At 38.5% G+C, this 26,420-nt stretch overlaps 1 protein-coding gene across 2 annotated transcripts in view; it reads left to right on the top strand.

The window, feature by feature from the left end:
• The window catches only part of DCBLD1 (discoidin, CUB and LCCL domain containing 1), a 61,249-nt gene that overhangs the window by 8,178 nt on the left and 26,651 nt on the right, over positions 1–26,420 (top strand). For both annotated transcript variants that reach the window (XM_058566392.1, XM_058566393.1), the window contains exon 2: positions 11,931–12,143. In XM_058566392.1, the coding sequence (XP_058422375.1) occupies positions 11,931–12,143 (213 nt within the window). The remainder of the gene's footprint in view (positions 1–11,930; positions 12,144–26,420) is intronic.

The following is a 26,420-nucleotide window of genomic DNA, read 5'->3' as shown; positions in this document are numbered from 1 at the left end:
CTGTATAAACCTGAAGTTAGACCTAAAGACTTGATTAGAGTCAGGCTAAGTGTTTTTGGTGAAAAGTACCTTAAAGGTGCCATGTACTGCTAATTGTATCACAAGATGCATATGCTATTATTGTTATTATTGCCCCACTTTTGATAATGCTAAGAATGATCAGTGACTTCATGGAATGACAACTTGATCCCTGCATTATAAAGTTGCCTTTTCCCCTTATGACCTGCAAATAATCTGTGGGATTATAGCCTCTCACTCCGTAAAACTACGCTTCCCCATCAACATTTCCCTCAATGGTTTAAATATCCATTGATCATTGTTGCTTGTCCAGTCAGGTGTTTTTATGTAAATAAAATTTTAAAAACCTTCTCTTCATATATATTTTGATTTATCAAGTGGCTTTTTGCATCTAATTTAATCCCAACAGTTCTGAGAGCTATTGAGGGAACTGAGATTCAGAGAGATTGAATCCTTTACCCCAGGCACATTCACTTTCTGTGTCCAAAGTGGGATGCAGGCGCATGTCCTACATTCCAGATGCCTTAGGATAGTCTCCTGCCCGTCGTCTTCAAGGGAAGCTCATGTCCAGGGGAGAGCAAGTTAAAGAAAAGAAGTCTTGGAGGAACACAATTTCAGGGGGTTATTTATGCAATAAAGTTTTAAGTTAATAGTCTTCGGTTTCTCTTAGAGGTGATCACATTTCCCACAGAAATATTAAGACTTTTTCAAATCCCAATTAATAGCTATCGATGTGCTTTTATCTCATTGTGATAAATTTAGCTGTGCAGGATGCGGAATGCGCAAAGGCAGTACAATTTTCAGGACTGTGCAATGTGATTTGACTTTTATTAGGTTTATTTTCTCTCTCTCAGCTTTTATGTTTTATACCTCAGTAGATGTATGATAAGATGCCATCTCTCTCCCAATTGAGATTTGCTATTTTCTGGTCAGTAAACATTGATTGCCTTTTCCTTATTTATGGTGCACACACGTATGTTCTCACAAACCTTCTTGTCTTATTTCTTTGTGTATCTTCTACCGTACGCTCAAATAATTCCTAAATTGAAACTCTTGTCCAGGTGTCAGAAATGTCACCCTGCCTCAAATATAGATCCTGAAATTTATTATTGCCTGTCTTGGACTTATAAATGAAATCTTGAGTGAAAATAAATGTCTGCGAATTGAAAATATAGATGTGTTCCAATTGTAGGAATAGATAATAAAATAAAACCATGCAAAACTAATATCTCAAGAATTTTTCATTTTTTAAAAGATTCACTGCAAGATCCCTATTAATAACGAGGGCTCTTTAAGTCTCTTGCTACTCAGGGTATATATATCTCACAGGGACCAGCAGAATAGTCATTATCAAGAGTGTTTTGGACATGCAGGATTTCCAGGCCCTGTATATTAACAAGATCCCCAGGCGACTGGTGTGCCCACTAAGGTTTGAGAAGCAGCATTTTAATCCACTGAAACCTCCATTTACAAAGCACCTTTTAGGAGCCACAATGGCACTAAGCCAAGTGAACAACCTATGTTGGAGGTAAAAGAGTCCCCTCTCATTAGACTATTCCCTTAATAGTCTAGTAAAAAGTGCTACTTAAATAATTAAAAAGAGTGATGGAGTTTCTCAAATCATAAGTTTTATAAGAAACCATGAATTAAACATGGCTATTTTCCTCATGTTAATTTTCAGACAAAAGGAGGAGGACTATAAATAAATAACTGTAATGTGAGTTTTAATATCCATTGTGCTGCTCATCTGTAGTGTGAGCTTGGACAATGTCTTAAATCTCTCTGCCTCCGTTTCCTCTCCCCTAAGATGGGTGACCTCAGCAATCGCAGCCTTAGAGTGCAGTGATTGAGTTCCATGGTCTCTGGAGTCAGAAAGGCAAGGTTCAGATGCCAACTCAGCCACCGGGGCTAAGTTACTCAGCATCTCAGAGCCTCAACTTCTTCACACACAGCAGGAATAATAGGAGGAACATGTGAGGAAGGAGGGGTGTCGTGGGCTTCGATTGCGCTGTATTGGAAATATCCTAACATAAGCTATGGGGTACATTCTTGGATGTTTCAGATATTCCTCTGTATATATGTCTGTCTGTATGTGTGTGTTTTATGAAATGTTTCATAATTTTTAAGAAGGGAACTAATAATATTATCTATCAAATATGACTCGTGAAGATAAAATAAGATAATATAGAGTCCCTTAGAACACTCTGTATCTGTCACCTTTTATGATAAATGCTTGGTAAAGGCTAAGTATTAGTAAGAGCCCTTTCACAATTAATTTTATGATTTTTTTTCCTGTTCCAATAACTTTTTGGTTCCTATTGATTTTTTGAAAACTATGTCTGTGAAAGTAAAAACATATGTGTGTGTGAGAGAGAGCAGTGTTTACAGTTTTAACTTCTAAAACTCAGATGAACTTTGTCTGTACTTGGTAATATTGGAATTTTTGGACCCCAGAGAGAAAAGTTAGTATCCAGTTACACCTTATCTGAATATTGGCAATAGGCATGTTTAACATGGAACCAAGGTTAGAAAATCTAGCACGTTGTAGAGACAGGAAAGATTTCTCATGTTTCTTCCCCACTTCAGCGTTTACAGCTCTCACATCACATCAACATCCTGACATTATTAGTAAAGGTCGACAGCAACTTTTCTCCAACTTCCTTATCCCGACCATCTATTCACCAGAGATAAAACAATTGTCTTAGATGTTTTTGCTGCAGAAACAAGATTTTTCTTCACATTTTCATCTGTGAAATTAAGAAACTTCTCTCAAACAATGTGTCCAGTTTGTTGCCAGTTCTCCCAAAGAACCTGTAACTTAATAACAACCATGGGAAAAGTCTTGCTTTTGAGTATCAGAGTCACATATTACAATTTCAGTATCATTTTTAGAACTCTAAAGGCCAAAATCCACTTCTCCACATCTGATCTTTAATCCCAGAAGCCCCGTTATGGGATCTCTCCGTGTGTCCCACTTTTGAGAGCCTACCCCAGGAGTCGGCCAGTGTGTCCCATGGAACAATACTCCCAGGAGATGCCCATTGAGGAAAGAGTTCCCTGGCAATGTTACAGACTGCGTCCCCTGTTAGAGCTTCACTGTGCATTGCAAGGGCTTTGATGTGTCCTGTGGTGAAGAAAAAGCTGGGATTATGCAAGCTTATTTCCCATGCAACTCTTTTTTGGAGATGAAGGCTTGAGTCCTTAAAAACCTCCTAAGGACTTAGAAATCCACAGTGCCCACTTTGGGAGATGCTAACCTAGCAGTTAGTGGGCCCTGGATAAATATTGGGGGATGCATTCCAATTAGACTTTCCAGCAATTTAGAGCACTTGACACACACAGCCTCATTCATCTTCACCAGACTCAGTTATGGTTGGTCATTTTAAAAATGAGGATAATTGATGCACACGAAATGGTAACTTCTTAAGATGATAGAGCCAATGTGTGATGGAATTTGGATGAAGTCAGCTAATTCAAAGCAATATTCTTGATACTTTAATATGTGTAGTATTTTTAAATAAAAATATAGCAATTAAAATATATTGAATTATTGCTATATGCTAGCCTCTGTGCTCAATACTTTAGCATTATCTCATTTCATGCTCATGATGACCCTGTGAGTTGGGCAGTATCCTTGTCTCTTTTTTACAGATGATTAATTAAAGCTTGGAGAGGTAAAGGGATTTACTCAAGGCCACACAGCCAATACTGGGGAGAAACCCAGTGTTGTAACCATTGTACTCTGTCACCTCCCAAGTATGTGGAAATAATTTATGAAATTAGAAAAACGATAGGTGTGCAAACCCTCTTCTCCCACACCCACAACACTTTCAGTGGTCTTTTACTTTTTCTTAGGAATCACAAGACTGGAGAGTGACCAAGAATTATAGAGTTTTCGCTGGTTTCACTAATTGCACATTAAAGAATAACGTTAAGCTAGGTTTTGAGATTTTTTCCCATTGGGCATAAGTGATGCTTTTTAATATGTTAACATTAAAATTATTGATGTTTTTGCACACTGATGGAAATAGTCTCACGTTATGGAGGGAGTCTCAGATAGGACTGCTTGAAATGGTTTGTTTCATTTCCACGTATGCAAATTGACTTATTTTAAGTGATTCTTTTAGCTGATAGGAAACATTGTGTTGAGTGTTTACATGGAGAGACTTTTGACAATAAGACCATTGTGTTTCCTTTTATTTTACTTTCAAATGTCTTTCATCTACTGAGGCAAAAATATCATCTTCATTACATCATTAGTCATATCATTAGCATCTATTTTATCTGTGGTGAGAATAAGAGATTCTAAACAGTTTTGCAAAACTTCATCATGCGTTTCTAGTCTATAGCTGTGACTTTTTTCAGCATGGTATTATCCCCTGTCCTTTCAGGAAAACTAAAGATTTTGAATAACTGAAGTTTTATCATCAAAACATCGTATGTTTTACTCTTTGTATTGTCACATAGAATAAAAAGGCCCCTCGTCCCTTGTTTTTCCATTCCTTTCCAGGCAACACACAAAGTAAAAAAGTTAAGCACAATTGGAGAAGAGCAAAGTTTATAAGAGAGGATGGCTGACAATGAAATTAGTAATACCTTGGGAAATCTGTTTGTCTCACCACTAGACAAAGAGCTCTGTAATAATTGCCAGCTCCCCTTTCTGGTTGAAAAGATTGTAATCATCAAGAACTCACTTGGTCTTAGACATGGGAAGAAGTTTTCTCACACCCACAGATGGATGATTGTGTATGGGTGAAACCTGTTGTAACTTGAATATTAGGAAGAGCAAGGATACAACTGTAAAGGAATCGTGTTTCTAGAAATGGTTTCACTCTTGTAATATTTTAGAGCCATGTTTCCCAAATTGCTCGTTTGACCCATTAGTAGGCAATAAAATCAATTCACTTGGCACAACCAGCATACTTTTAATTAAAAAATGGAATGAAATAGAATAGGAAATACCACAGTGCAGTACGTATAATAAAAAAAATTATAACATTAGACTTTTGTGTGTTATTTATGCGTGTGTATGCATGTGTGCTTCCTTAGGGTATGATGAAAAATCTATAACTACGGGTCATAATAAAAAAAGTTTGAAGGCTGCTGTCTTATTTTAGGGACTAGATAATAATTCATCTTAAAGGTATTTTTGCCATATTCATTTTACTTCATCCAAACAATTTTCCAGCAAGTGCAATTCAGTTAAAAGTTTTCTGCTAAAGCCTGAATTGTGCTTTGTCGTATTGCAGAACTAAGTCCATATCAGGTATATCTTAATTTCACTTTTCTGTTAGTGGAACAGGATTTCTTATCAAAGGGAAATAGTCTTTTAAGGAAGTTATTGTTTTTCTTTCTTAGTGGGTGGAATTACAGTAGACTAAATAAATGGTTGACTCGTGTAGACAAGCATCTAAAGATTTGTTTTAAGCTTATTTAGAAAATACCTTGTATATCCCTACTTCTGGAATAGCTGATGTTAAAGGGTGAAAGGCAGAGGCATATCCATTTATTTCAGGTGTTTGGAAAACAGATATTGAGACCATATCTCTGTTTTTGAACCTGTCAGTTTACTCCGAGTGGTTACTTGTTAACATACCTCTCTCTCTCCTTGCCTGTGAGCTCCTTCAAGTGGGAACTACGTTATACAAAGTTCCTACTTGTTTGTTGAGTGAGGTGTTAATGACAGTTTGGGTGTATTAGTTTACAGAGACTTCTTCCAGTCTATACCTTAAGGCTAATGCTGAAAGTAGCCTTTAATGTTACAAAGAACATTAGGTGAATTTGGTATTTTTAATTATACTATTTTTCTGATTTACATATAATGTATTCATATTGTAGAAAATTTAGAAAATAAATGTATAAATATAATGAAAATTGCTTGTAATCTCACGCCATAGAAATAAACACTAAACATTTTTTCCTTCATATCTATGTGTGTACTCTATATTCTGTTTTAAAATTAAATAGTCTTCTAAAATATGACCTTAGCTTTTCCTCAATATCACATTGCTTGGAGATACCATAGTTTGAATATTCTTTTCTAATTTAGATCATTTCCAAATGTCCAGAATTAAAATACTTCAATTTTGTGTAAAGATCACTTGGGGAGTTATAAAATATTGAGTACTTGCAGCTTTTCCAAAATCTCAACTTCATCTGTCAAGTTTTATTTTTGTAAGTTGTTTTGAGGAGGTGGTTGGTCAGTTGGTCAGTCTCACAAACCAGCTATGGTTCTGAGCAAACCCCAGGATTTAGGCCCATCATGGAGGGACCACCCTTCAAATATTCAAAGGAGCTTTCAGACTACAGAAAGGAGGAAATGATACATAGTTTAGTCATCATGTGCTTTGGCAATTAAATTACAGTTGAAAGGAAGAAAAAGATAAACATTGTGTGGTAGCCACTTTTGAAGAATAGACAAATTCCCCGTGGCGAAGCTTCCTCCTTCCCCCTTCTTTCCACGTCCGTCCGTCCGTCCATCCGTCCGTCCCCCCATCCACCTCCACTTTGATGTTAGGTAGGTGGCAGTTTAATGTAGCTGTCACCTCACACTACTGCACCACCGTGGCTTACTGCCCACCAGACCTCCCAGCCCCATGTGGAGCTTAATCGTAAAACCAAGGTTGTATTTTTTCCCCTTAAAGATTGACCTTTATTTCTTTTCATTTTAATTTTTTAAAAAACCTGGATGAGGAACCCTCCTCATCCAGCTACAACAACCATCAACATTTCCCCATCTTTTTTCATTTGTCCTGTTCTCTCCATTTTTTGCTGAAGAATTTTAAGGCAAATCCGAGACCTCACGTCATCATGTCATTTCAGCCCTACATATGTCAGTAGGCATTCCTAAAAAAAGATGTTTTCTTGCCTAACCTCAATACCATTATCATACCTAATAAAATCAATAATACTTTCCTAATATCATTTAATTCCCAATTAGCCTTTTTTTTTTTTTTTCTGCTGAGGAAGATTTGCCCTGAGCTAACATCTGTGCCAGTCTTCCTTTAATTTGTATGTGGGTTGCCACCATAGCGTGGCTGACGAGTCGTGTAGGTCCGTGCCCAGGATCTGAACCTGTGAACCCCAGCCACCTAAGTGGAGTGCACTGAACTTAACCCCTACACCACGGGGCGGCCCTGCCAGTTATCTTTTTAAAATGGTTTTGTAAGGATGTTTTTTTAAATCAGGATCCAAACAAGATTCACTTGGTTGTTGTGGCTCTTCAGTTTCCTTTAATCTAAAATAAATACTTCTTTTATGCCTATTTATACAATTCATTGTTGAAGAGACTGGGTCAGTTGCACCTATAATGTCACAGCCTGGATTCAGCCAATGGCTTCCTTGTGGTGTCAGTAAACTTGTGCCTCTACCCCTGCGTTTAATGTAGACTGAAGTTAGAACCAAAGGCTTGATGAGATTCAGAGTCATTATTGACTCACATATTTCGCTTTTTGGCAACAGTATTTTATAGGTGTTGGTGCGTAGAGCACATTTTTATCTTCTCAGGAGACACGTAATGTCTGGTTGTCTCATTTGTAGTCATGCTGAGATCCATCAGCGAATTTAAAAGGTGACACACCTGATACTTCTATTTTAAAGTTCTTCATCAACCTTCTACCCAATGACTTTCCATCTATTTGTAACCATTGCTGGAGTCGGTTACATCTTATGTGAGCTGTTCATTTTAGTAGAAGAATGTTGTGAAAGTATCTAAAGAGAGGTCAGATAGGACAGCAGTTCAGGTGATTTTCCAAGATTAAACAAAAATACACATGTGTTACAAAATCAAATAAAGAGGTGAGACAAAATCCTAGAGCCATTGCTGGATCATCTGGGAATTGTAGTCTGGGATCCACTATGGGTTGAGTAGCCTTAAGGCAAGTCATATATATTTTGTTTTCTCCTCTGTAAACTGGGGCATATATCATGAACCTCTCTCAGATTCAACACCCCATGCTCCTTAGACAAATGTGAAAAACTTGGATAATGGGTTTGGTACACAGAGATTTCAGAATAAAAGTGGCCTCCTTTATTCATTATCATTTTATATAGATTTCTTCAATGCAAATTTGTATAAATACTTTAATTAAAAATAATTTAAATAGAAGAAGCATACAGAATAATCCAAATAGTGTAGAAAAGTACAAAATAGAAAATAAAAGCCCCTTCCTTTTCACCCCCTGCCGGCCAAAGTTACCCAGATTGACAAATTTTTTTTTCCATTTTTTAATTAAGCTTTTTATTCTGAGATAACTGTAGGTCACCTGCAGTTGTCACAAACAGTACAGAGAGATGTACCCTTTACCTAGTTTCCCTCAATGATAACACATTGCAGAACTATCGTATAATATCACAACCAGGATATTGACATTGGTACACGAGATATGGAACATGAACTGATAGAGTTTTAAATATCTTTTGTCTTCTTCCTTGTCAATGATCCTTTTTTTTTTAATTGAGGTCATATTGGTTTATAACAATGTGTAAATTTCAAGTGTACATCATCATATTTCAGTTTCTGTATAGACTTCTTAATTAGAGTTAGGCTGTGAGAATTAAGCTACCCCGGTGTTAGAATGAGGTCATGGGAATAGTGCTTCTATTTGTCAGTTGCATGCATCTGCCTTATTCACTACATGATTTCGTAGGCATTTTCTCTCCCTAGCAGTGCAGTTTTCCACTTTCCCCTTGGGCATATTCCTAGTCCTTTTTTTTTCCAGATTTATTGAAATAAAATTGACGTATGACATTGTGTAAGTTTAAGTCTACAACGTGTTGATTTTATACACTTATAGATTGCAAAATTATTACCACCGCAGTGTTAGCTCAACACCTCCATCACCTCACATAATTACCATTTCTTTTTTGTGGTGAGAACATTTAAGATCTACTCTCTTAGCAACTTTTAAGTATATAATACACAATTGTTAACTATATCCAGTCCTTTGAAGTCATCAAAACTGTGGAAGAACAATAGGGTGAAAATTCCAATGTCGTTAATACCCATGGAATAAACAGTATATGAGTGCTTGCCACAGAAAACTCCACAAATAGTCTACTTCCATAGGCAAGAGTGGAATTGCAACATCTGATGACAGTTCACTTTTTAACAAATTAGGACTCAGCAGTTCCTTTCAGGTTCTTTGGCAGAACAAAGACTCATGGAGTTTCATTCTGATAGTTAATGGAAAAGGGAAATTTTTCTCAGGAGGCAGATCCCTCATGCAAAGTAGTGATGGGAGTGTTCAAGACTTAAACCTGCTCACATTCTGCCAGTATTGCTGGGTGAAATGAGTTTCCTCTTGGGCTTCAGAGTAGAAGTGATTGGAAAGAAGCATAATTACAGGGTTGAATAAAAGGGACACCCTGGAATTTTCCTTTGTCATGATATATCACTGAAATAAAATTTAGAATACAATAATCGTGTGTAGGTTGATTCACATATAATTGCTCCTCATTTTATTTAGCTGTGTTTTCTGGAAAAAGTTTTCACTTTCTCTTCTCTTACTGAAGGAGAATTTCTTAGTACTAAGAAAAGGGGCATTTAAATGTTTGACCAGGCGATGTCTTGGTGGCTTAAAGGGGGTTAGTTATATGTATATTTATATGCGTAATTGTTTGTACACGAGGTACCCTAGGATTGCTGTATCGGAGTCCTCAAAATCAATGCCTCCAAAGGTGGGGTAGGTCATAGAAATGAGTGACAAGGACCTGGTGGGGAGCTAGGGCGTTTGTCTCCCTTAAAGGGGCAGCCACCATATGCTAGCCCTGTGAGAATGCCTGCTGGTATAGTTGCCATATCTACCAGTTTTCAAGAGAAATTGTAAATTGGATTTTTTAAATTAAACCCTTTAAAAGCAGGCAAATAATTCAAATTTTAAATAAAAACCCTGGGCACTATGTGCTTCTGCACCACATGCTTCACTCTAGTATAATTTTCATTTACTTCTCAACAGTTTTGTACCTGCTGCCAGACAGCCCAAGGAATAGAGCTGTCACCTAAAACTTAACCAAACAACCTTTGCCCTCAAACCTGCTCACTGTCTGGGCTTCTCTTTCTATCTATATTAGCCTCAGTGTTCCAATCATTTCTGGACTCAAAATCTCAGTTTTTTTCCTCCTCTTGTCTTTCCTGCTATAATTAGCCAAAACCTGAGTCTGTTGATATTCTTCTTGTGAATTTCCCTGTTTTTCTTTCCCATTCCTCCCATTCCACCTACCCCAGTCCTAGCCCTCCTACTGCTCTTCTGATCCAGGTTCTCCCCACAGTGTAGTTCCTGGAGCATTACCCAACCAGGTTGATCATCTTTTTCAATCATCTTTTACTTCTTTCATTATCTTCCTTTTCAAAAACTTCTATGGGTCCCTATGGCCTGTCATATAAATTCCACAAGTTCTTCTGCAGATCTCAAGGTTTCATGGTAGTTTTATCTGAACCATCTCTAACCCATTGCTTCTTAAGTCAACTCTCCTCCTCCAATCCCACCTCCTGGCCCGGGCTGCCGAAACCTTGTGGGAGTTTCTGGATAATGGGTGCATCCTTTCCCTAGACCTTGTCTGCTGAGATGGGGTAGATTCTGGAGTTCTTTTTGTTGACTAGGTCTCCATTATCATTTGGGCTGCAAACTTCAGGGCAAGAAGAAAGAAGAATGAACGAATCTCCAGGTGAATCCTCCTCTAACTTTGGAAGAGGCCGGAGGAGGAAGAAGGCTGGCTGCCTTGGGCTTCAGATTCCCAGTATGCCCAAGTTGGGGCTTCTCCATGGAAGACTTTGGGATGGAGAGACCTTCTTTTACTACCTCAGAGAGTTCTTCTCCAACTGATTTCTGCTTTATCTCCTTCCAGCTAAGGCCCAAAATTCTTGCTTTGTTTATGTGAAGCCATACTAACCACAGGCATTTTATGATCTTGATGCAGCATATGCTTATTTACCCTGCAGCCCACCCAACTGTGCATGCCATCGGATATTTGTGTGGTTAACTTGGTCTTTTTAAGCTACTGGAGCAACTTGTTGGTCAATTGATGAACTTCCCTATTCAGAAAAATCTTAAGGAAATTTTTTGTTTTAGTGAAGTGTTGATAATTCGCTGAAATAGATTTTCTGTGCATTCCTCAGCACTTTGTTTAAGCTCCTGATATGGCACATAGCACTAATATTATAATTATTCGAACATGTGGCTATCTCCCATTTTACTCTGAGTTCTATGAAGCAACGACTGCTGCTTTTATGTGTCTCCAATGGTACTGTGTCTGGTATGTGGCAAGCACTTAATACAGTAGATTCTTGATGCTCTTCTATGATACATTCTGAGTCTATCAGGAACCTTCAGATCTGTGACTGTCATTAACTAAGATGTGAATGTTGAAAGATTGTTAGTTCCCAGCTGAATGACATGCTCTTAAACAAAGTCCTCTCAGCATGAGCCTCAGATTCTACCAGGAGCATTTGGTATGCATTATCTCATTTAATCAAGACAATAAACTTCTGAAGTGAGTAATATTATTTTCTCCATTGCAAATTATTTCATGACTTTGGCTTGCTAATAGACAAAACCACAAATGGCAAATCTGTGAATGCCAAGGGTCTATTGTGCAAATGTGGATGAGTAGATGGATAGATGGTTAGAAAAAGTAATAAAGTAATATAATTATATGATATGTTTACTAAGGGCTTTCCATTCTACACGTATGAAACATTTTGATCAACAATGTTCAGAAGATTAAACTGGGAAACAAGATGAAATAAATGGAAACAATAGACACTATTTAATAATTCCATTTTCATTTTTTGTAAGCTTTTCCCTCCCTCCAAAGAAGGAATAAAATACATAAGATGGAGATTATACTGGACTTTCGCAGTCCTCAGTAAGAATTAATTTCACTTACTTCTTTTATCCTTTTTCCTTTAACAGGTGACGGCTGTGGGCACATAGTGACCTATCAGGACAGTGGCACAATGACATCTAAGAACTATCCAGGCACTTACCCCAATCACACAGTTTGTGAGAAGACTATCACTGTCCCGAAGGGGAAGAGATTGATTCTGAGGTTGGGAGATCTGGATATTGAATCCCAGACCTGTGCTTCTGACTACCTTCTCTTCACCAGCTCTTCTGATCAGTATGGTGAGAAAAGAGATCGAGGTTTCTGGGAGCATGAAAAAATTTGAGATTTGGGGAGGGGGGCAAGTGGTGTGTTAATTAGTATTATAGCCTGGGAAGATTAAAAGAGAACCTTGCTTTTTGTAAACTCTCAGGGTAGTTCACATGGATACGTTTGCTTCATAAAATGCCACAAAGAGACCTAAGGAGATCCTCTTAGCCTTCCTTGTGTGTGTCTCAGAAGCTTTGAGTGTATATTTTGCTGGGAAAAGAACTGGAGACGTATGGCATTTGACTGAAACATCTACAGTTCATTTATTCACGTGACAAATATTTCTTGAACAGTGATCATGCTTTCAAGTACTCTGTGAAGAACTGGGTGGATTATAGCAGTGAAAAAGCAAAATTCCCTCTTTCATGGAGCTTAGGTGGGGGGAGGGGAGGATGGAAAATAAACAAACAAATGCATCTCTAATATGAGAGGTAGTGAGAAAGAAAAATAAGTCATCCTAAGGTGATCTAGAGCCTGTTTTTGAGTGTGTTTGTGCTACTTCAAATTTGATAGTCAGGAAGTCTTCTCCAGTTAGGGGGCATTTGAGCAGAGACCCAATTGAAGTGAGAGAATGGACCGTGCACATATGTCTGGGGTCAGAGTTTTCTGGGTAAGGGAGTGCAAAGGACAGTTTCCAAAATATCCTTTTGAAATTAAGCTTTTTGTGCTCTGGGGTGTGCTGTCAGCACGTTGGAGTCTGAAATCATCGTAATGGTGACCCCATGATCCTTTCCCAATTAAACAGCTTGCATTTAGACAATTTGAAAACAAAGATAAAATCTTATATACAGGTTCTTTTGAGATTAGAGATTATCTGAAATTTTCTATGCATACAACTCCAAAAATGATAGAGGTTTTAGGCTAAACCCTGTCCACCTGCTGGTTCTATAGGCAATTTCTCAAACACACCCAGCTTTTGAGGCTGTCTTTGCCTCTGCACCCAGAGCTGTCTCCTCACTTCTGTGCCTCCTAGCATGGAAGCCAGACTAGTCCTGAGACTATTCAGAGGTCTAAACTTATCTAGGCCCCATGGGGGAAAAAAAAAATCTAAGATTTTTTATCCCTAGAAATATTATCTCTATTTTTCGTGTGTGTGTGTGAGGAAGGTTAGCCCTGAGCTAACATTCAATGCCAATGCTCCTCTTTTTGCTGAGGAAGATTGGCCCTGGGCTAACAACTGTGCCCATCTTCCTCTACTTTTTATGGGACACCGCCACAGCATGGCTTGACAAGCTCTGCGTCGGGTGTGCACCTGGGATCCAAACTTGTGAACCCCTGGCCGCTGCAGTGGAACACTCGCACTTAACCGCTAGGCCACCGGCCGGCCCCTTATCTCTATTTTAATGATAGTTGAATTACTCTGCCAGAGTAGAGATGGTTGATTTCATAGAATTGGTTGCAGCTTTTTAGCTCTAGCTGGACTCAAGTGGGAAAATGAGAATTCCAGGAATGCTTAAGGCCCCTGGGAACTCTTGCTGTTCAGTTACCTCTGGTAATCGAATGTATATTGACTAATGAAGGCCCTCTTCAGGGCATCCTTCATTAGCCAGGAGACTCTGTTCAGACTCAGAGGACATTAAGTGTCAGAGCTCCAGTGTAAAATGTGAGGCCAAGTGCTGCAGGGCCAGAAACCGCTTGTCTGCACTAGTCTCTCTGGGGAAACATCTACTTTCCTGAAGATGAGCAGTTAATTCCACCTGCTCACAGAGCAGCAGGGTAATCAATTCTGTTGCTTTGGGGCTCTCTCAAATCAGAGGCTGATGTGAGAACTAGAAGGGGAAGCAAATGGTCCTGAAGCAGGATTAGAGAATGGAAGTGGGTTTCCCGCACTGGGGATTTTACCCCATCATCTTTGATGTATATGCACAAATATACAAAAAGGATGAAAAATATGGGATTAACTTCATATTAGGAGCTAGGTTACAAGATGATCATGGTTGACCTCAGGACGCTGTATTCCACATTTCTAGATTCTTGAGTTTTCAAGATTTAGACTCTTCGTTAGGAAACGAGTAATGAATTGCAACTCACTTGTAGCAATAAAGCCCAGTAAATTAATTTTTCTCTTGAAATATTTTTATATACAGTTATATTTGTCTTTTAAAAACAGTATGCTCATTATAGAAATAAACATATTCCATGTCTATTGTATGCCAGGCACATGCTTGGCCTTTATATAGATTTTCTGGAATCCTTATATCCACCCTGCAAGGTAAATATTATTAACTCCTTTCTACAAGTAGGGAAACTGAGGCACAGTGAGATTTTTAAGTAACATGCAGAAGATCATGCACCTAGTTAAGGACTGAATGGAAAATTTATATCTATGTCTTTGTGACTACAAGACATCTGCTCCAGATGTCTGCTCTTTTCTCCCAGTCCCACCACCCAAAGAAAACCACAATGTCTTATTACCCTTCCCAGGTCGACCAGCCCAGTATTACATCATACAGCAATTTTGTCTAGAATGCAGGTGTCGTTAATACTTTTGGTTGGAGATAATTATAAGATAAAATATTTAATGATGCTCAGAATTTCTTTCTTTTTTGGCTACTTTAAAAATTTTCTGATCAGGCATATTAAGGCAAATCCAGCAGCCAAGGGTAAGAGAAATTAGCAATAAAAGGAACACATGGAAAGGAAATTAGAATATTTCAACCCTATAAGCATATTTTAAAAGAGTTAAATGGCTTGGGGCCACATATACAAGTGTGCACATGCATCTGCCATATTTTTTGTATGTATATTTTTGTGTCTTTTGTAGTTTTGAAGAATGTTCTGGAAGGAGCCACTTATTCAGATATGTGTACTTAGAATATTTAATCCAGTGACTAGAACGTAGTAGATACTCAGTGAATTTTAAAAGTGAATTGACAAGGTCAATGACAAGGAACTAGTTAAGTAAAACATGTTATAGTTACTTGGAATATTAAACAGTGATTTGTTTAAAAGACTGTTCACATGGAAAGCTGCTTATGATATAGTGTTAGGTAAAATATGACTATACAGAAATGTTATAATGATATAAAAAAATCTTTGATACAATAAGACATAACTGTAGTAAAATGTTGAAGTAGAACTTTAGAAAGTTCCACTATGGGTATTGTTATGTTTTCTCGCTACTTGCTATTTTTTCTTTAATCAACATATGTTTCTTAGTGAAAAACAAATAGATTTCCTTTGACCAAAAACACTAACTAGACTATATTGTAACTTAGTTAAAATAGTCCCCCGGTCAGTTGGAACCTCTCCGAGGAGTACAGGCATCTGCAGAGAGGGAGGAAGAGGAGGCAGAAGTGCTTTGTCTTCCTGCATCTGAGCCCAGGGAGTGGGCATTCCTATGGGACTGTTGCCCAGCTCCCTGGAATGGTGGGAGGCCCCTCAGCAGCCAATGTGGCCACAGGACCTGGCATGACTGCCAACGGAGGGCCCTAGTGTCAGCACAGGGCCCCAGGGACCCACAGCACTATTGCCAGGGCCAACAGTGGAGGGGAGCGTCTGCTGAGGGGCAGCAGAGGGGAATGTATGTTCTGGAATACCTCCTGAAATTCCAGTATGTGACGGCTCGAACGATTATATGTCTGGCTGACACAGCTGAATAGTTTTAGCTTATCCAGCTCGATTTTTTCATTAACCAATTAATTGCTATAAAACCCACTGCCAAGAGATTTTAAGACTAAACACAATCAGACTCTTGAATATGGAGTTAATGTTTTGAAAAAGAATAATGTTTTCTGGCATTAGTGTTTGTAAGCTCTGCCAGGAGTGGACACACTTGGAATGTGATTGCATTAACCATCGTGAATATGCTCAAGCTTTACAGTTTTAATCTCTAGGCAGTTCATTTTTAATGGTTCACCCCCATGCCAATTTTGTTTTAAATGTTTGGTTCACATACTTTGGACGCTTTTATAATCCACATTCGTGGTAGCAAAGTACACCACGTAAACAAGTGTGACCTACACCAGCTTTCCCAGTAATCAAGCAAAACATGCACTTGATCTCATTGATGTTAAAAGGCTTGATACAGACAAGATGGGTTATTGTTCTTCTGTTTGTCATATATTTAATTATGGCTGATATTTCAGATTCAAGCATCAATTAGAAGAATGTACTTGTATATCTCTGGCTGAATTCAGACACTCATTCTCCCTTTCAGAATACCATTGAAATAGCCTGGAAGCAGCAAATTGGTAAAGTAAAGTATATCAACCTTACTTTAGAAAATATGTTTTCTTTAAAGTACAAAATAAGCTTTTAAAGATATTTTTAAACACAAATTTCACTTTAAACTTATAAAAATTTTAGGGTATAAAATATATATACTGACTTTCAAGATCATATGTGCTAATGTCTTGGCCAAAAACATCTTTAAGAAGTATCATACTTTGCTTAGTAGAGATTGTTTTCGCTCTAACTAAGGGAATTCTGAGTTCTTGTTTAAGACACCAAAGTAACTGAGACTCCCTTTAAAAGAAACACTAATGTCCCTTTTCTGGTCTAGGATCCAATCCAGGATCACGAAGCATTGAGTTGTCATGACTCCTTAGTGTCTAATTTGGGATCATTGCTTAGTCTTTCTTTGTCTCTTGCACAGTTTTGAAGAGTACTGCCCAGTTATTTTGTAGAACGTCTGTTGATTTGGGTTGGTTTGATGTGCCCTCATGATTAAATTCAGATTGTGCATTTTTGGCAAACGTAACATTATTACTTTTTAAAGTGATCTTTAAAAGGCTTGTTTACAACAATTTCCAGCATTAGAAACTATGAGGTCATATATCCTCCAGGAATAAGAAATAAATCTACGTAAAGTTTCTTGGCTTCCCTTTCGACTGCCTTTGTCAGGTGGACTCTTTTTTGCATTCAGACCTACATTCATTTGGGTTATTTCCAGTGTCTTCCCCAAACAGTTCTTTGTTTTTTGAAGAGGTCAACGTAATGTGAGACTTTGAAAGGACTCAAATATAAGATGACACCTTCCTTTCAGAGGACGATTTTGGAAAAGAAGCTTGTCTTATATTTGGGCACATAAGACCATAGAAACTTGACTAAGGAAGCCAAAGCTATTCTAGGGTTGAACAAATTCACTTTTAAACCTGGAATTTAAAGATTCAAACAAGGAATCTATTTAAATAACATCTTTAAATTTAAAATTGCTGTATAGTGCGGTTCAGGTTGCTGCTTTGGTACTGATTCTCAGTCTCCTCCCTTTTGGATTCATGATGTAAAATAATAAGGGGTTAGTTATTTAAAACATTAAAATATCTTGAACTTGGAGGAAAAGCAGGTGCTGATTCAAGCATTGTGTCATACCGATATATGTATATTTATTTATTTATTTATAATTTTATTTATTTATTTTTCCCCCCAAAGCCCCAGTAGATAGTTGTATGTCATAGCTGCACATCCTTCTAGTTACTGTATGTGGGACACGGCCTCAGCACGGCCGGAGAAGCGGTATCGGTGCGTGCCCGGGATCCGAACCCGGGCCGCCAGCAGCGGAGCGTGCGTACTTAACCACTAAGCCACGGGGCCGGCCCAGATATATGTATATTTAAACTATGAAATATCTAACATTGTTTTATTTATGACATGAAGAGGGAAGGCTGTGAATTCATACTGAAGATCACTGTTTTCAACTTCAAAACTCTTTAGTGACCTGTAGCCTTTACTCACTCTCTGCTTAAGTTCCATTTCCAGTCTTGCTGACCACAAAGGACCTAGAGATTTGAATTCACTCAGAGGTTTGTTTCTGCCACCACTGCTCACTGGGTTCCCAGAGGAACTGTCATTTCTCTTTTTCTGATATTTTAAGAAGATTGATGGGGTCCCAGATTTCCCCTGAAAGTTGATCTTCCCCCAGTGCATGGAGTTTAGGGTTGTTCCTGGACCCCGTCAAGACCTGCTGGAGGAGTCTTGGTGGGAACCAGGTACTGGCTCCTCAGGATCTCGAAGGACCTTGTTCTGATGGAGTCTCCTAGACTTCCCCACCTGGGTCACTGTGGACCAGTGAAACAAGGCTGGCCTTCAAAATGGATTGAGATTAACGCTTCTGTTTCTGCCTAGATTTTTCACGTGTGCTGAAGAGTGTAGACTCTGTAATGAGACTACCTGGCTCCAAATCCCCGCCTTAGTGCTTATTTTTAAATTTCTTAAAGCAAATTACCTAATCTTTCTGTATCTCCATTTCTTCGTCTTTAAAATGGGCAAAATGATGGTATCTACTACATCTGGGTGATTGAGGCATATATATATATATATTTTTTTTTTTTATATATTTTTATATATATATATATTTTATATATTTATATAAAAAGAATGATGCCTGGCACATAACATGTATTAGTCATCATCGTCACTCCTCTCCCTCCTCCCCACATCCTCCTCTTCCACAAAGCAGAGGCTGAGCTGCAGCAGCACGTCCTCCCCTACCCCTCCTGGTACATTCCTGGTGACCTAAGTTTGCCCAAATCATTCCAAGCACGTGGTAGGGGTTCCATGAGCCAGAACTAGTTCCACGTACAGATTCTCCCTCTAGCCTCGTGAGATGAGCAGAGAACACATATTCTCTAAGCCCATAGTATATTCAGTTTGGCTTTTTAATTTATTTTCACTGCCACTGTCAGTCTACCTCTTTGCATCTATTTCTTATTAAAAAGAGCCTCTTGATTTTTCCCTCTCTCCTTTTGCCTGTCTCCATTCCCTCCAGGCCGTCGGAGGTTATCTTGTTAAATATTGTGGTAATAATTTCTTTCTTTTCTTATTTCAAAAATTGTTAATTGTGCCCCAGTGTCTACAGAAACTTGTTGGCATGGCATTCAGGGCTTGCTTGCTGTCTACCCCACCTGCATTTCCAGCTTTATCTCCATGCCTTTTCCTAAACACATAACCCCAGTGCATTTGTTGATGTTTTACCTCCATGTATCCCTCCCTCTTTTCCTTCCCCTGCTTTCCTGCCCCTTCTAACACACACACAGCGTAAAGGCAAACCAAATCCAATACTACCTACACTAGAACCTTCTCTGATGTCTGCAGCCCCAGTCACTGCCTCTTTTGGGCTCATGTTGTTTTTCTAAGCCTTCAGTAGAGCACCAATCTCAGGTTGAGATAATTATTTTAGCTTTGCTACCAGATATGAGGTTCCCTGAGCAAGGAATTGCATTTTATTTATCTTTTCGGTATATCCCATTGCTTAGCATAGTCTTGCAATTGAAGATGCTCAATCAACATTTAATGAATCTGATTGCATGCAGCTTGATTTTGGCAAACATTATATATTTAAAAATCTGGACTTTTACAAAAGATAAATTAGAATGTCTTTATTCACACTGTAGAAAGATTCACAGTAAGATTGCTTTATCTATGAACATCCTCTCTTCATTTAAAGAATTTAAAGACTTGATTCACATATAATTTTAGGACTCTACTTATTGTATAGAAAAGAGTGTGAAATAGAAAAGAAGGGGCCTGTGATTGAGCATTTAACTCTGCTGTACACTGGGCTTAGTACTTTAGAGCTTCTAACTCATGTAACCCTCACAATGGCCCTGGGAGAGAGGGCCTATTATTAACATTCACATGTAAGGAAACTGAAGCTTAAAGAGCTCAAGTAACTTGCTTACAATCACTTAATTAGATTTGGGATCCAAGGCTGGACATTTGACTCCAGAGACCCCACTCATAAGCACTGTGCCATCCCAATTCAGTGTGACAAAAGCCATCGGATCCCATGGCTTGTGCATAAGAACACCTGAGCTGTAGTTTTTGTTTGTTGTTTGCTGGAAGGAATGGAAGCCTCTCCAGGCCTCCCCATAGGGGTATCCTGAGAATAAAATGGAGTTCTGCAAAATCACTCATGTACAGAGGACTAGTATCAATTTAAGATTTAAAAAATGCTTCTTAGTCAAGCTTCTTAAGGAGGCATTGTGGTCAGTGATAGAAAGAAACTGGTTTACTACAGGAATATAATTGTAGTTAGTTAAATTAGTTGTGTTCTGGAGCTGGCCCTGTGGCATAGTGGTTAAGTTCACATGCTCCGCTTCGGTGGCCTGGGGTTCGTGGATTCGGATCCCAGGTGCAGACCCACGCACTGCTTGTCAAGCCATGCTGTGGCAGGCATCCCACATATAAAGTAAAGGAAGACGGACACAGATGTTAGCCCAGGGCCAGTCTTCCTCAGACAAAAGAGGAGGATTGGCAACGGATGTTAGCTCAGGGCTAATCTTCCTCACACACACAAAAAAAAATTAGTTGTATTCTGCTAAGTGATTTGCACAATAGAAAAACCAGGAAGCTCAAGAATTGTTGGCTTACGTTTCCTGTGCTTCCATCTCCACCCCCAATATTTTTTTAACCATTGTCAGTGGCTTAGAAGTACAACGATGTGAAGTCAACTGTTAATATTTATATTACACTTGGAACAAGAGAAATGGGAAAAGTAGGAAATAATACTAAGTGTTTGACTCATAACTGCAACAAGATTTCTGTGATAATTCTTTAGAATGATACATATCTGGCGTACTGCAATAAGATCTAATCATTATGCCTTGTCTGTTGATTTTTTTTTTTAAATCTCAAATAGAGAAAAACACAAGATTGGCAGTCTCTATTTTGCAAATGATTTATGTCTCACAGACATATTATGGAGAATGCAAAATTCTTATGACTTTTAAAAATAAAACGAAAGCCTTCAAAGACATTTCCAGTTTGTGGAGAGTTGTTTTGGGCTTCAAACACCCTAGAAGTGCATTCTCCTCTATGATTGGGGCTACTTTTGTGGAAATTCTTGAGAAGGACTGCTTTTTGTTTGTTTTGTTTTGTTTTGCCTTTTATGCCAAATAGAATTTAGAAAGAATCTTAAACTTATAAAGTTTTTATCAGCCAGAATGTTCCACACTAGATATCTTGTTAACATAACCATAAGCTTCAAGGAGAAAAGGCCATTGACCTCCTCCTTCTCCCTTCCCCTAAATAGTTCCCTGGAGACATGCTTTGATTTATTGTCAGTAATTGCCATCTTTTGTTGGGTGAAAAGTAATGGCCTAGGTGGGCTGTGAGCTCCCGTGTTAAGGCGCTTCTTGACCTGGTCCCACAGCCCCAAGGAAAGCAGCACCTTTGTCTAGGAATCCGCCTGGTTCATTTATCATCTGTCACTGATTTTTGTCTGGGAACCAGAGACCAAAACTCTCCAGGGATACCACTTACATTCTTACGTGACTATGGTTTTAATGGCACAGTCCAGGAATATCCCTTTTTTATGCTAATTTATCTCCTTTTCAAAGAAAATGGCCCTGAAAAGTCTGTAGTTTTGTACAGTGACCCTATTGCAATTAGCAAGCAAGGACAAACCCTGCCATTTGACTGCACTGGAACAACAAATGGAAACGGACACAAGGCAAATGGCCTTTGCAGCTTCAGCATTTCTGGAGACTGTTTCATCAGCGTGTCTCTGAACACAGATGTGAGCCACGCTGGGTACCACTTTCTTGGCAGCTGGTCGTGTGCTGTGTGGCTGGTTCTGCCAGTGGCGCTCCCAGGGAGGGTCACTTAGGCTGACCGGCATTTTCTTATCTGTCATGCGAAATGAAATGTGTATGAAGGTGCTCATAAGGTTAATGAAGGTTTTTAGGAGATTTTTGTTGCTGTTCGATTTGATTTATGACAAATCTCTCCAGAGTTAGATTTTTATTTGGTCTCTGTGTTTTTCACCACTGAGAGTGTGGCTGTGGAGAGGAAGGGGTTTCTTTGTGTTTTTAACAGCACGCATATCATTTTCTAAACACGGCCCTTTCACAGATGAAACAATAACTTAGTTTCATCAGTTTCAAGATCAAAAGCATAGAACCACCTGAAATGACTTGGAACAGTTATTAACCAAACTATCATTGCCTCTCTGTCATTGCCCAGAGACTTAGGCAGACAGTCCATGGAGAATGGAGCAGGACTATAAATTGCTGCATGAATTGTCAGACTGCCAGAGAATTAAGAGGATTCTGGGCTTGGCTCCGGGCAGACAATTCATTCTTCCTTGGAGGACAGTTTTCTTTCATTCACACATAGAAACATAAAGGGTTTCCCCTCTCAACTGCTCATGGAACTGTAACCCCAAACAGGGGATGTGTTGAGAGGGACTGGCCTACTGTGCTCAAAGAAGGCAGCTCCTATGGTTCCTGATGATCCAAGGAATCAGTCCATTGTCTGCTCAGGCTTGGTCTCATGTCTGGTGCCAAATGCCACAATGCCATTCCATTTAATATCACTGATAGCCTTTCCCACAATCCAGGGCTACCAATTACATTCCACAGAAGGTAGAAGTATTTATTTTTCCTGGTTTTTCTGCCTACTTGATGAACAGCCTTTCTGCTGTGCCTCAGTCTGATGGGAATTTCGGACTGCAAAGTAAGATGGGACCTGCCTCGCAGATGAGGATAGAGGTGAGGGAAGGTGGGAGTTAGATGGCAAGTCGAAGTGCTGTAAAACACACAGCGCTGCCACTTGTGAAGCACACATCTGATACTGAACCTCTTAATCGCAAGTTTTTGTGCCCGATGTGCAGTAAACCAGTCACTGAGCCATTAGTGCTTGGTGATGGAGAAAGATTTTATTTGAATTGGCCGAAATGAGAAGGTGGGAGGATGGATTCTCTCAAATCTGTCTTAACAAAAGAAGAAAGCAGGGTGTTTTATAGAGCTAAGGGGAAGTTGAACAGCAGCTCGGGGCTGGTCATCTGGTGACTGCAATGGCCCCGAAGGCATTCTCTTCTTCTGCAGAATAAGCTCACAAATCCTCTCAACCCCTGAGTCACCCCTCAGGTTAAACCAGAAAACTTATTGAATGTCTACAGTAACCCTCAGGTACCTGGCTTCACGTCCATGCAGAACTGTGAGTCCTCTTTTTAGGTCTGCTCAAGTTCTTCAGACTCACTCAAGAAGAGTTGGGGGTCCAATCTGACTGTGAATTGAGGCAGGTTTACCAATCCAGGACACTGCCCAGGATGGAGAATATAACCGTGGTCAAGTTAGAAGTCAGCAAGCTCTCATCTGAGTTTCCGATGAAATTGTCTTTGTGAATGTTTAGATACCATTTAAAAGTCAGGATGGAGAGTACTAACAGTGAAATTTATCATTTGGGTAGACGTGGGTGGAGAAAGGCTTTCTTAACAAACAATATCATTTTCAAGGGAGTCTGGTTGTAAACTGAGAACATTGCTTTGGACACACAGACTTGTAGGATCCTTCAGTGGTTTCCCATTAATTATTTTTCCATCTCACTGCCAGTCACATTTTTTAATTTTCATCTATTTTCCCTTTTAACTCTAGGAATGCAGTTATTAACTTGAAGTCTGTGAAAAGGCATGTTTATCTGTCAGACCTTCAGACAGGCTGTAATTTGGATGTTTGGCCCCAGGCAAGACAGCAGTCAGTCCCCCACTTCCATCCCCCACCCTGGACAGAAACTCCCTCCTGCTCTTGTGATGGTTGCCCCGTGATGAACCTATCAAAATAAGTTTTAATGATGGCATTTATACAGAGATGGTATATTCTATCCCCTGTTGGGTTTAGTTACATTTCTAAAGCACATCAATAAGGATATGAAAGAGATTGGTACCTGTGGGGTAAGGGGGATTAAAGGAGTGTGTGTTTACTTTTCTTTCTTTGAAATTTTTCCGGAAATTGACATACCTATCATGACGTTCGGAGGATGCAACCAAATTAGAGTTTTACTATATTTATGTGTTTTGGGTCTAGGAGGTCATATGTATTGCACAAGAACTTAGTGTGATGGTATGCACTCTTATCTATTTGTGTAAAAAATATACAATTTTGCAACCTTTCCTTTCAACTGTTCCCTAAAATCTTAAAAAAAAAAATTGCAAACAAGTTCTCACTGATAATCAATTTAGACTGACTTACTTCAACCGTTTTTATTAGAACTCGTTGGAATGCTGTAGAAATTTAAAGAGAGATTAGTATTACCATCATCATTTGGAGAGGAGTATATATGTCATTATTTCCACTCAAAACAGATAAATGTAGGTAGAAAAATATTCTAATTTATTAATAGCAACAAGGTACTAGTTATTTCATTTTTATTCTTAGATTTGCAAAGCAAGTATCTTCACTTCTTGTCTGTGCAAAGAACAAAGGAATTTCAAACATACATAAAGCAAACTGAGAATAAGTTTCGAAAGTCAAGCACAGTAATCTGACTCACTTTAATTTTGAAAAAATGCTTCTCATTCTACTTTAGTATACAAAAATGAATTTAGTATAAATTGCCTATACCGTGCTTGTGGAGCACTATTAAAGTTCGTAAAAATCCATATATCCGTTACACCAGTTCTTTTCTTTCCTTTCTTGTTTATCCATACTTCTCTTCCTGACTTCATGATATTTTTAAATGACAGGATTAAATATTTTATGTATCTTTATAATCAGGTCTGGCTTTTAAAAACTGACTTTTACAAAAGAAGAACATTTAACTTCATTTCAATTCAAACAATATTTGGAAGGCCGCCACGTGCCAGGTATTGTACAAGCTGCTGGAGATAAAGAGATGGATAGAAAAGTTCCTGACCCCATGGAACATAGTCCTAAAGGAAAACAGACATTGTTTATTTGTTTGTTTTTTAATGTATTCATTTATTTATTTAACAAGTAGTTATATAACTCATTATACGCTAGCTACTATTCTAAGTAATTTGCAAGTATTAACTGATGTAAGTAATTATATACGATCAGTGTTTCCAAAGAGTGATCTTTTTTATTTGGATTTCACTATAACTTAATAATAGGAAACAACAGAGATTTGAGGCATGAAGGTAGACCCACAGCATTTCTCTTTTATTCTATTACATATTCAAAATGTGAGACCTGGACAGGACAAAAGGAAAATCCGATCCCTTATGTCAGGAAAGGAATGCTTAGATGGGTTCATGATCTTCTCCTGAATCTTTCAGCAGTTTGGTGTCTATGTTGGTTTTGGCTAATGTAGCCTAGTTCTATGAACATTGAGTTGGAGTGGTCTTTTTCTTCCCTTCCTCCTCCTTCCTTAACCTGATGTCATTGTTGATGCTGTTGACTCTTTCCATATTGTTTTATTTTAAGAGAAGTTGATGAAGAATACCTCTTTTCAAAATTTGCTTGCTAATCCCTATTTTCGTAGAAATTATCATGTCTCAAGTACGTGACTTTGAGGATGACAATTTATAAACTAAACTTTAATTTGAGTAATCTTAGAACGGCCTTTTTTTTTTTTAGCTCCAAATCTAATTTTGTCCTTTGAAAGTTCATTGAGCTTCCTATTGCTTTTCAAGCAACTTATTCTAGAAACAATATGTTATACCCTTAATAGCATAATTTATACTATGGTATTCTAAAAGCCTTTAGAAATTGTTTTGCTTTTTTATAAACCTCATTTTACAAGTCAAAATAAATTATATGGGTTAACCAGAAGTTACTGTAAGAGAGAGAGAAAAATAGGTAAACTGCATGGGAATAAGATTTTTACCATACCTTGGACAGTCTTTTAATTCTGGAACCTCTTTGAAAAAATGGAATTTTTGAGTTTCTTTGAGCAAATTAAGGAGGCCCCTAGAATATCACTTTTATGATAACACTTTCTTTACTACCTGTCTTAGTCTATTCAGGCTGTTATAACAAAATACCACGGACTGGATAGCTTATAAACAAGAGACATTTATTTCTCACAGTCTGGAGTCTAGAAAGTCCAACATCATGGCGCTGGCAGATTCCATGTAGCCTTTGGTGAGAGCCCACTTCCTGGTTCATAGCCTTCTCACTGTGTCTTCACCTGGTGGAAGGTGCAAGCAAGCTCTCTGGGCCCTCCTTTATAAGGGCACTAGTCCCATTCATGAGGGCTCCACCGTCATGACCTAATCACTTCCCAAAGGCCCCACCTACTAATACCATCACATTGGGCATTAGGATTTCTACATACGAATTTTGGGGGGACACAAATACTTAGACCATACTTTAAGCAAATTTAGGAGGCTCTTAGAATATCACTTTTGTGACAACATTTTCTTTACTGTCTAATGTATTTGACTTTTGTTTGTTAGTCTTCTTTTTACAAAAACCAAAACCTATCTCTTGGGTTGTTCACACTTAACTAGTTCGAGCCCATTGCTTATCTAGAGTTAGCCACTTCCCCCCTTGGCTTTTCTGTATAATTAAGTTCACAATCAGTTACTAAGTATCAGTCTCAGTATTAAGCAAAATTTCAGGTGG

This window comes from Diceros bicornis, chromosome 23 (genome assembly GCF_020826845.1).
Source record: "Diceros bicornis minor isolate mBicDic1 chromosome 23, mDicBic1.mat.cur, whole genome shotgun sequence".
Taxonomy (NCBI): Eukaryota; Metazoa; Chordata; class Mammalia; order Perissodactyla; family Rhinocerotidae; genus Diceros; species Diceros bicornis.
This window is presented reverse-complemented; position numbering and strand designations above follow the sequence as displayed.